General features: G+C 38.6%; 1 protein-coding gene across 5 annotated transcripts in view; it reads right to left on the bottom strand.

The window, feature by feature from the left end:
- Positions 1–12,051, bottom strand: part of NUBPL (NUBP iron-sulfur cluster assembly factor, mitochondrial) — a 283,831-nt gene that overhangs the window by 107,023 nt on the left and 164,757 nt on the right. For all 5 annotated transcript variants that reach the window (XM_064570929.1, XM_064570930.1, XM_064570928.1 and 2 more), the window contains one exon: positions 11,590–11,675. In XM_064570929.1, the coding sequence (XP_064426999.1) occupies positions 11,590–11,675 (86 nt within the window). The remainder of the gene's footprint in view (positions 1–11,589; positions 11,676–12,051) is intronic.

Raw genomic sequence — 12,051 nt, 5'->3', positions numbered from 1 at the left:
ATTTATGGACTCCTCTAAAAATATCAAGAAGTGAGACTGGGTGGCTCAGTCGGTTAAGTGTCTGCCTTTGGCTCAGGTCATGATCCTGGGGTCCTGGGATCGAGTCCCACATCGGGCTTCCTGCTCAGCTGAGAGTCTGCTTCTCCCTCTGCCTGCCGCTACCCCCTGCTTGTGCACTCTCTCTGTCAAATAAATAAAATCTTTAAAACAAACAAACAAACAAAAATCTCAAGAAGCAAGTCCAAATCCTTAGCTCTACCAAACCTGGGCCTAGGAGAGACACACTGAAACATATTACTTCAACTGTAGAAAAACTGAACAACTCTGAACACAACTTGTGATCTCCTGATTCTTTTCAGACTAAATTCTGTCCCTACTCCAGTCCCCTGATATGCCTATGAAAATCCTACTCCATTCATTCATTCTGTATATGTTTAGTGAGCAGCTATATGTTCTTGGCACAGAGGGAGGTAAGGGGTCCCTTCACTCAGAGCTTACAGCATGGTACTACAATGTAAAAATACTGACAAATATGAAAACAGTTACAAAAGGGTAATAGAGTGTTACTAGATCACGCATTAAAACGAGTTCACCTGGTTAACAGGTACAGGACAGTCTCCCAGAGAAAGAACCATTTAATCTAAGTATCAAAGGATAAAAAGGAGCTACCAAGTGAAAAATGAGGGTAAAGGGATCTCATATGGAGAAACAGCATGCTCAAGGCCATGAAGAAAGAAACTTTGTGGGAATCTAAAAGAAGTAGAAGATGACCAGTTTCACTGTGGCAAAGAGAATACAAGGAAGAGTGGTGGCTTGTGAACTGGGGATAAAGACAATAGCAGACTGTGGCTGGCATTCTATACTGGGTCATATGTATACATACTAAGTATTTATCATATGCCTGCTATACACCAGAGAACTGAGCATTTAAGAATATTTAAGGCATGTTTTGTTGCCCGCCAGGAACTCGCTGCTTCTGTGAAGACTGACAGGTAAACTGTAGTAGGATAAGAGCCAAACCAGATATATGTTCAAGTAGTTCAGAGAAAGATTAACCTTTTCTGGGAGTTTGATAAAAGCTTCCTAGAGAAAGTAATGCCTGAGCAGGGATTTGAAACATGAATCTGAGTTCCCAAGCTAACAATGGCTTATCAGGATATGCAAAATACAGGGACATGAAAACAATCATGACTTTTCCACAAAAGCCCTACTTTAATAGCCCAAAGAAGAAAGTGTTCTCATGGGGCACCTGGGTGGCTCAGTCATTAAGCGTCTGCCTTAGGCTCAGGTCATGATCACAGGATCCTGGGATCGAGCCCACATTGGGCTCCCTGCTCAGCAGGAAACCTGCTTCTCCCTCTCCCACTCCCCCTCTCCCACTCCCCTTCTCCCACTCCCCCTCTCCCACTCCCCCTGCTTGTGTTCCCTCTCTTGCTGTCTCTCTCTCTGTCAAATAAATAAATAAAAGCTTAAAAAAAAAAAGAAAGTATTCTCATGTTCTTCAGATTTCAGGGCCCCTTCACCCATAATGGAGCTAGTCTACCAGCTGATAAGGTACTTGGCAAAAAAAAACCCTTCATTCTTCTTTTTTTTTTTTTTCTAATCAACAAGGGAACTTATCACAGCACTTTGCCTATGGAAGGCACTCAATAGGTGTAAATATATATTTGTACAATAAACTACTTATTGAATTAAAATTAACTAAAGGATCCCTAGGTACAGAAGGAATAAGAGAAGAAATATACTTTAATATATTTTTCAGGAGCTGGGAAGGAGACTGCCCAAGAAGTCAGGGCTGGAGAGTGAAATCCCTGTAACTCTAAAAGTTCAAATGGTAGAAGGGCTCCAAATTGAGGTGCCTGGGCCTTCACTGTAGGAGAAGCAATAAAAGTGGGTAAAAATGACACAAGGCAAGAAGTACCCACCCTTCAAAATGTGTAAGATTGAAAAAAACTTATTATTTAAAAAAACAATCTACAAACACTGAGATAAGGATTTGGCAGAGCTGGTATGATTTCAGGCAGAGAACAAAGAATTTCATAGTTCATCTCTTCTTCTCCTTCCCCTATCCAAGCCTTGAGGGATTTTTTTAAAAAAAGATTTTATTTATTTGAGAGAGAGAGTGAGTGAGAGAGAGAGAACGAGCACATGAGTGAGGGGAGGGGCAGAAGGAGAAGCAGACTCCCTGCTGAGAAGGGAGCCTTATGTGGGGCTCGATCCCAGGGCCCTGGGATCATGACCTCTGCGCTAAAGGCAGATGCTTAACCGACTGAGCCACCCCGGCACCCCAAGCCTTGAGTTTTAAGAAACCATTTAAATTAACTTCAAAATGTTTTTGCAGACATTACTAAACTCTGTCCATACCAATGAATTCCAATGACATCACCGTTTCCATGGTAACTAATGCACTTAAAAGGGGAAAAAACAGAAAGCAAGACTAAAAACCAGGAAAAAAATGAAGTGGTATAAACAAAGCATAGTATTACTCCTTTGCGTTTATGGAACACTTTCTAATTTCAAATGCTTTGCCATTACTTAGACTCCAAGGCTCTTAAATGTCAGAACGATCTCAGAAGTCATCAAATCCACATCCCACTCATAGCCAGGATTCCCTTTACAATGTAGCTGCACCACGGTTGTCCAATTGTTTACAGAGCTCATTGCTGGAAAGTTTTCTCATTCACCTGCAAAGATTACTGAGCACCTATCTTGTTCTGCAGGTTCAAGAGATGATTAAGATATTCTACCTTCTTTTAAAATGTTTGCTGTTTAGAGAGCAAATAATTGAAACATAGGGGTGAAAAAAAGAGGGTTATAATAAAGATATAGGACAATGTCAAAGAGCCAACTTGGAAGGATTATACATTTCCAATGACTTTTACTTCTATTCCACTTCAGCCCCACACACCCATGACCATCCACAACCTGGGCCTTGTCATGACCCAGAACCATTCCAACTCTGCCAACTTAAACTCCAACATTAACTTTCTGATTACAAACAGCTCTTTCATTCCCTAATTAATACTGCACTAGTCCTCTGAGCTTTATGCAGCCCAAGATCCTTCACTTGAAATATTTCCTCATTGTATTTCCTTGCTAATATCTTCAACTTTTATTTTCAGTGACACCCACTTAGCAACAGCCTAACCTGGACTTAGTGACCACCCGTCTTCCCCATTGTTAAGTTCCATAGGAGTCTCTGTCCCACCCTTTGTCCCTTTATCCTTGAGTGTAGAGAAAAATCTGTCAGAACAATTATGAGATTGTTTGCCTTTTTACTTATAGGGCAGTAAGTATCAGGTGCTGCAGGTAAGTGAAAATAACCTAAAGACTAAAAGGTACATATGCTGAATTTGCCAACTATGGTCATTAGACCCCCAACCAGTAAAGTGCATGTAAAACCCACCCCATAGTCATAGTCGCATCAAATGACAGCACTGGTTGAAATAGTCTCTTGGTGTACAAAACAATAATTTACAGAATGGGGAATAAAAAGTGCTGGTTTCTGCTTTTTAAAAAACTTTTCCCTCAAAAAGTTCATGATACTTTTAAGTAAACTGGACATATGCCTCTACCCTCATCTTACAGAATGGGAAACTAAGCATTCACTGATATGCTGATAGGATGACTATTAACCTTGAAGTGGCAATAACAGACAATTGGCCCTGTTACCTAATTTCTACTAGACAGAAGGATTATGTATTACTTTCTGCGGATTTGTATCTTAAAATCCAATATAAGTATTCTTATTTAGTGATTTGGGTATGTATTACTTGTACCTAGTTTATCTTGGAGGACATAATAGGAAGTCACATTGCTCAAACTATATGTTTACTGAGACTTTTTTTGAGGTGTGCACTTGGTTACCACTGTTTTAAAAATTTTCCAAGCTAAAATTCACAACAGAGATAAAACCCATGGGGGTTTTATCACTCATTTATCCAAATATAAAGACTGGCCTTATACACTTTCTGATTGTGGGAATACCCTCAGATCATCCTTATCAGGCTCCTCAATTTTCTTTTTTTTTTTTTAATAATTTTTATTTATTTATTTGACAGACAAAGGGAGAGCACAAGTAGGTGGAGCAGCAGGTAGAGGGAGAGGGAGAAGCAGGCTCCCCACTGTGCAAAGAGCCAGCTGTGGGGCTCGATTTCAGGACCCCGAGAACATGACCTGAGCTGAAGGCACTCGCCCAACCAACTGAGCAACCCAGGCGCCCCTGGACTCCTCAATTTTCCTAAGACAATGTGGATCCAGTGTAGAGCTCCACAGCTTGTTAATGCACTAACTGGCAAGAGAGAAGAGGTACCTGTCAAAGAGGATCATCTCAACTCCACTACTCTACTATTTTATACTTTTCAGATGCTCCCCTGAGAAAAAAACATTTATGAAAGAGAGTCCATTCATGCTAGTACATCACTGGATCTTATACCGTGTCAGTTTCATTGAAGAATTCAATGAAAGTTATGAATTCTCTCCATACCAAAACAAACTCAAAGTGAACATATCATTTGGGGGTGGGGGGAGGGAGGAGGGGGAAAGAATCATGAGACCCCTGAAGCTAATTCATGGGCTGAAGTCTAAAAAACTCTGCTCTATAAGCTCTAAAATCTATCCCTGAATTAAGCAAGGCCACTAGATAGTCATATAGATAGAGGCATCACATTGGCTTTGTACAAAAATGCCTGTTCTAAATTGTACATTGGCATAAGTCCACTTGCTTTTGCTGATGCACACTAGGAGGAAGAAACCTCTATTTAAGGTTAAAAAAAAAGGTAATGAGAGTGTGTTCATCATATAAAGAGTTACTTTATTCTGAGAACCTAGGGGAGATTTATGTCTCTATGGTCTCAGCTCTCCTTCTCTTGAACATTACGCTCTTTCTAACCTCATGGAAATGGATAGTTTTATAAAGGCCCTATGTGGTCACTAGAAAATTCATGTATTACTTTTGGCATGTATTTAAGCTCCTTAATGGCATGCAGTTTGTTTATGGATTCACTTCTGATTCTGATTTTAATTGTCCTTTGTCTTAATATTATTACATTTTTATTTTGTCAAATTGTATAGAAAATCCTTAGATACTTTTTAGAAGACAGTGAGCTACGAATGAGTTAAATTGGAGACAGAAGGAAAAAAGTCACCGTTTTCACGTCTTCCCATGAGTGCCTCTACCTAAACACTCATGTGGGGGTTTTCTCGTCGGTAATATCTGCCAGTATTTGGAGAGGTAGTACTTGGTCACAAAACTCATACCTGAAGGATGTTTTAGAATTCTTTTAAAAATATTTTAATGCAGACCGATCAATGAGAACGGCAGAACTCCAGTGCTAGGGGAATACTGCACATAGAATCCATGGCTTTTTTACCATGATTCTGTAGTCTTTCAAAGTTCTTTTTTTTTTTTAACTTTTTTTTTTTAATTTTTCTTTTTCCCTTTTTCAACCAACATCTTATCAATCCCTTTTTTAAAAAAACATTTTTATTTTTCATTTTTAGAGTCATATTCTATCCCTTCATAGTAGTTACCCGTATTTTTGGCATATATATATAAGTTGTTCTCTCTTTAAAAATTTGAGATAGTTTCTTCTAACAGATCAAAATATACCCTAAATCTCTAGTGTATGGTTTTTTTCTACTCCTCTGCCTGATCACATTTTCTCCTTTTTTTTTTTTTTAAATCCTCTTCTTTCTTTTTTCAAACAACTTCTTAGCAATTCCTTTTATAAAATTTTTTATAATTTCCATCTTTACAGTCATATTCCATCCCTTCATCATATCAACCCTTATTTTTGTACATATATGTTTTTCTTTCTTTAAAATTTTGGGAGGGACTTTCTTCTAACAGACCAAAATACACCCAAAATCTAGTGTGTGGCATTGATCTATATACCAGCCTGATCATATTTGATCATATTCTGGTTTTTTTGGTTTTGCTCTGTTTTTGTTTGTTTTTATCTTTATCTTTTTTTTTTTCTTTTTCCTTTTTTCTCTCTTTCCCTTTCTTTTCTCACAGCTTCAGGTCTTTTCTGATTTGTTTAGAGTATATTTTCTGGGGACCTTGTTACCCTGTTAGCATTTTGTTCTCTCATTAATCTATTTTCCTCTGGACAAAATGACAAGACGGAAAAAATCACCCCAACAAAAAGAACAAGAGGTAGTACCGACTGCCAGGGACCTACTCAATACGGACATTAGTACGATGTCAGATCTAGAGTTCAGAATCATCACTTTAAAGATACTAGCTGGGCTTGAAAAAAACATGGAAGTTATTAGAGAAACCCTTTCTGGAGAAATAAAAGAACTAAAATCTAACCAAGTCAAAATCAAAAAGGCTATTAATGAGGTGCAATCAAATATGGGGGCGCTAACTGCTAGGATAAATGAGGCAGAAGAGAGAATCAGTAATATAGAAGACCAAATGATGGAAAATAAAGAAGCTGAGAAAAAGAGAGATAAACAACTACTCGATCACGAGCGCAGAATTCGAGAGATAAGCGATACCATAAGACGAAACAACATTAGAATAATTGGGATCCCAGAAGAAGAAGAAAGAGAGAGAGGGCCAGAAGGTATAATGGAGCAAATTATAGCAGAGAACTTCCCTAATTTAGGGAAGGAAACAAGCATCAAAATCCAGGAAGCACAGAGAACCCCTCTCAAAATCAATAAAAATAGGTCAACACCCCGACATCTAATAGTAAAACTTACGAGTCTCAGAGATAAAGAGAAAATCCTGAAAGCAGCTCGGGAGAAGAGATATGTAACCTACAATGGTAGAAACATTAGAATGGCAACAGACCTATCCACAGAGACCTGGCAGGCCAGAAAGGACTGGCAGGATATATTCAGAGCACTAAATGAGAAAAATATGCAGCCAAGAATACTCTATCCAGCTAGGCTGTCATTGAAAATTGAGGGAGAGATAAAAAGCTTCCAGGACAAACAAAAACTAAAGGAATTTGCAAACACGAAACCAGCCCTACAAGAAATCTTGAAAGGGGTCCTCTAGCAAAGAGAGACCCTAAAAGCAACATAGACCAGAAAGGAACACGGACAATATACAGTAACAGTCACCTTACAGGCAATACAATGGCACTAAATTCATATCTTTCAATAGTTACCCTGAATGTAAATGGTGTAAATGCCCCAATCAAAAGACACAGGCTATCAGATTGGATTAAAAAATAAGACCCATCGATATGCTGTCTGCAAGAGATTCATTTTAGACCCAAAGACACCCCCAGATTGAAAGTGAGGGGGTGGAAAACCATTTACCATGCTAATGGACACCAAAAGAAAGCTGATGTGGCAATCCTTATATCAGACAAATTAGATTTTAAACCAAAGACTGTAATAAGAGACGAGGAAGGACACTATATCCTACTTAAAGGGTCTATCCAACAAGAAGATCTAACAATTGTAAAAATCTATGCCCCTAACATGGGAGCAGCCAATTATATAAGGCAATTAATAACAAAAGCAAAGAAACACATTGACAACAATACAATAATAGTGGGGGACTTTAACACCCCCCTCACTGAAATGGACAGATCGTCTAAGCAAAAGATCAACAAGGAAATAAAGGCTTTAAATGACACACTGGACCAAATGGACTTCACAGACATATTCAGAACATTCCATCCCAAAGCAATGGAATACACATTCTTCTCTAGTGCCCATGGAACATTCTCCAGAATCGATCACATCCTAGGTCATAAATCAGGTCTCAACTGGTACCAAAAGATTGGGATCATTCCCTGCCTATTTTCAGACCACAATGCTTTGAAACTAGAACTCAATCACAAGAGGAAAGTCGGAGAGAACTCAAATACATGGAGGCTAAAGAGCATCCTACTAAAGAACAAATGGGTCAACCAGGAAATTAAAGAAGAATTTAAAAAATTCATGGAAACCAATGAAAATGAAAACACAGCTGTTCAAAATCTTTGGGATGCAGCAAAGGCAGTCCTAAGAGGAAAGTATATAGCAATAGAAGCCTTTCTCAAGAAACAAGAAAGGTCTCAAGTACACAACCTAACCCTACACCTAAAGGAGCTGGAGAAAGAACAGCAAATAAAGCCTAAACCCAGCAGGAGAAGAGAAATAATAAAGATCAGAGCACAAATCAATGAAATAGAAACTAAAAGAACAGTAGAACAGATCAACGAAACTAGGAGCTGGTTCTTTGAAAGAATTAACAAGATTGATAAACCCCTGGCCAGACTTATCAAAAAGAAAAGAGAAAGGACCCAAATCAACAAAATCATGAATGAAAGAGGAGAGATCACAACCAACACCAAAGAAATATAAACAATTATAAGAACATATTATGAGCAACTCTATGCCAGCAAATTAGATAACCTGGAAGAAATGGATGCATTCCTAGAGGTGTATCAACAACCAAAACTGAACCAGGGAGAAATAGAAAACCTGAACAGACCTATAACCACTAAGGAAATTGAAGCAGTCATCAAAAATCTCCCAAAAAACAAAAGCCCAGGGCCAGATGGCTTCCCAGCGGAATTCTACCAAACATTTAAAGAAGAATTAATACCTATTCTTCTGAAACTGTTCCAAAAAATAGAAATGGAAGGAAAACTTCCAAACTCATTTTATGAGGCCAGCATTACCTTGATCCCAAAACCAAACAAAGACCCCATCAAAAAGGAGAATTACAGACCAATATCCCTGATGAACACGGATGCAAAAATTCTCACCAAATACTAGCCAATAGGATCCAACAGTACATTAAAAGGATTATTCACCACGACCAAGTGGGATTTATTCCTGGTCTGCAAGGTTGGTTCAACATCCGCAAATCAATCAACGTGATACAATACATTAACAAAAGAAAGAACAAGAACCATATGATCCTCTCAATAGATGCAGAAAAAGCATTTGACAAAGTACAGCATCCTTTCTTGATCAAAACTCTTCAGAGTATAGGCATGGAGGGTACATACCTCAATATCATAAAAGCCATCTATGAAAAACCCACAGCAAATATCATTCTCAATGGGGAAAAACCAAGAGCTTTCCCCCTAAGGTCAGGAACGCGGCAGGGATGTCCACTATCACCACTGCTATTCAACATAGTATTAGAAGTTCTAGCCACAGCAATCAGACAGCAAAAAGAAATCAAAGGCATTCAAATCGGCAAAGAAGAAGTCAAACTCTCACTCTTTATAGATGATATGATACTTTATGTGGAAAACCCCAAAGACTCCACCCCAAAACTGCTAGAACTCATACAGGAATTCAGTAAAGTGGCAGGATATAAAATCAATGCACGGAAGTCAGTGGCATTCCTATACACCAACAACAAGATAGAAGAAAGAGAAATTAAGGAGTCAATCCCATTTACAATTGCACCCAAAACCATAAGATCCCTAGGTATAAATCTAACTAAAGAGGCAAAGGATCTGTACTCAGAAAACTATAGAACACTCATGAAAGAAACTGAGGAAGACACAAAGAAATAGAAAAATGTTCCACGCTCATGGATTGGAAGAACAAATATTGTGAAGATGTCAATGCTACACATTCAAGGCAACCCCCATCAAAATACCATCCACTTTTTTCAAAGAAATGGAACAAATAATCCTAAAATTTGTATGGAACCAGAAAAGACCCCGAATAGCCAGAGGAATGTTGAAAAAGAAAAGCAAAGCTGGCGGCATCACAATTCCGGACTTCCAGTTCTATTACAAAGCTGTCATCATCAAGACAGTATGGTACTGGCACAAAAACAGACACATAGATCAATGGAACAGAATCGAGAGCCCAGAAATGGACCCTCAACTCTATGGTCAACTAATCTTTGACAAAGCAGGAAAAAATGTCCAATGGAAAAAAGACAGTCTCTTCAACAAATGGTGTTGGGAAAACTGGATAGCCACATGCAGGAGAATGAAACTGGACCATTTCCTTACACCACACACAAAAATAGACTCCATATGGTTGAAAGACCTCAATGTGAGACAGGAGTCCATCAAAATCCTAAAGGAGAACACAACCTCTTCAACCTCAGCTGCAGCAACTTCTTCCTAGAAACATCGCCAAAGGCAAGGGAAGCAAGGGCAAAAATGAACTATTGGGACTTCATCAAGATAAAAAGCTTCTGCACAGCAAAAGAAACAGGCAACAAAACCAAAAGACAACCGACAGAATGGGAGAAGATATTTGCAAATGACATATCAGATAAAGGGCTAGTATCCAAAATCTATAAAGAACTTATCAAACTCAACACCCAAAGAACAAATGATCCCATCAAGAAATGGGCAGAAGACATGAACAGACATTTGTCCAAAGAAGACATCCAAATGGTCAACAGACACATGAAAAAGTGCTCAACATCGCTTGGCATCAGGGAAATCCAAATCAAAACCTCAGTGAGATACCACCTCACACCAGTCAGAATGGCTAAAATTAACAAGTCAGGAAATGACAGATGTTGGCGAGGATGCGGAGAAAGGGGAACCCTCCTACACTGTTGGTGGGAATGCAAGCTGGTGCAGCCACTCTGGAAAACTGTATGGAGGTTCCTCAAAAAGTTGAAAATAGAGCTACCATATGATCCAGCAATTGCACTACTGGGTATTTACCCCAAAGATACAAAAGTAGGGATCCGAAGGGGTACGTGCACCCCGATGTTTATAGCAGCAATGTCCACAATAGCCAAACTGTGGAAAGAGCCAAGATGTCCATCGACAGATGAATGGATAAAGAAGATGTGATATATATATATATATCACATGTATATATATATATATATATATACATACAATGGAATATTATGCAGCCATCAAAAGGAATGAGATCTTGCCATTTGCAATGACGTGGATGGAACTGGAGGGTATTATGATGAGCGAAATAAGTCAAACAGAGAAAGACATGTATCATATGACGTCACTGATATGAGGAATTCTTAATTGTAGGAAACAAACTGAGGGTTGCTGGAGTGGGGGGTGGGGTGGGAGGGATGGGGTGACTGGGTGATAGACACTGGGGAGGGTATGTGCTCTGGTAAGCGCTGTGAATTGTGCAAGACTGTTGAATCTCAGATCTGTACCTCTGAAACAAATAATGCAATATATGTTAAGAAAAAAAAAAGAAGAAGATAGCAGGAGGGGAAGAATGAAGGGGGAAAGCGGAGGGGTAGACAAACCATGAGAGACGATGGACTCTGAAAAACAGAGGGTTCTAGAGGGGAGAGGGGGAGGATGGGTTAGCCTGGTGATGGGTATTAAAGAGGGCATGTTCTGCATGGAGCACTGGGTGTTATGCACAAACAATGAATCATGGAACACTACATCTAAAACTGATGTAATGTATGGGGATTAACATAACAATAAAAAAATTTAAAAAAAATATTTTAATGCAATTAGAATTTTTCTTGATTAATATAATATATATACATGTTTGCACCTATAAGCATGTTGTTAAAGTAACCATAAAGATGAAGTAGGGTTTTCATATAGATTTCTGCAGAGAACTAAATTAAAATTTGGACTGTATTTCTCAATGACTTGCTTCCTCAGTTAGAGTGTTCCATATTGTAAAAATGAAGCTGAAAATGCTTACAGGCACATGGACTTTTCGAAACATCTCAGCACCCTTGCGAGCGTCCATCAGTGCAATGTCCTGGGGTGTGGAGACAATCACAGCACCTAATCAATAGAAAACAAAACAAAGAGAAAGTAAAATGATGCATTTAATTCTTTATGGAAAGATTACTTCCACAATTACATTGCTTACATGCTAAAAGAGTCTACAACATTAACTATTTAGGTAATTTGTATAAATTTTAGATACATGAACGGGAAAGATAAGGAAATGTCTACCTCACTCTTGCCTATTTTTGACTTCTCACTTCTAAAATAACAACTGACCGACCAATGATTCAAGATCACAGCTATGTCACAGCTATGGGACTGTCTTCCCATCAGACAATGTGCTAGTTAGAAGATGCACAACATGGGCCCTACTTTCAAAAAGCTAATAATCTACTTGGAAAATCCAAAAAATTAAGGATTACAACACAAT

This window comes from Mirounga angustirostris, unplaced genomic scaffold (genome assembly GCF_029215605.1).
Source record: "Mirounga angustirostris isolate CCGP_5_RB_7025 unplaced genomic scaffold, mMirAng1.0.hap1 SCAF_9, whole genome shotgun sequence".
Lineage (NCBI taxonomy): Eukaryota > Metazoa > Chordata > Mammalia > Carnivora > Phocidae > Mirounga > Mirounga angustirostris.
Note: the sequence above shows the minus strand (reverse complement) of the source record. Positions and strands in the feature narration are given on the sequence as shown.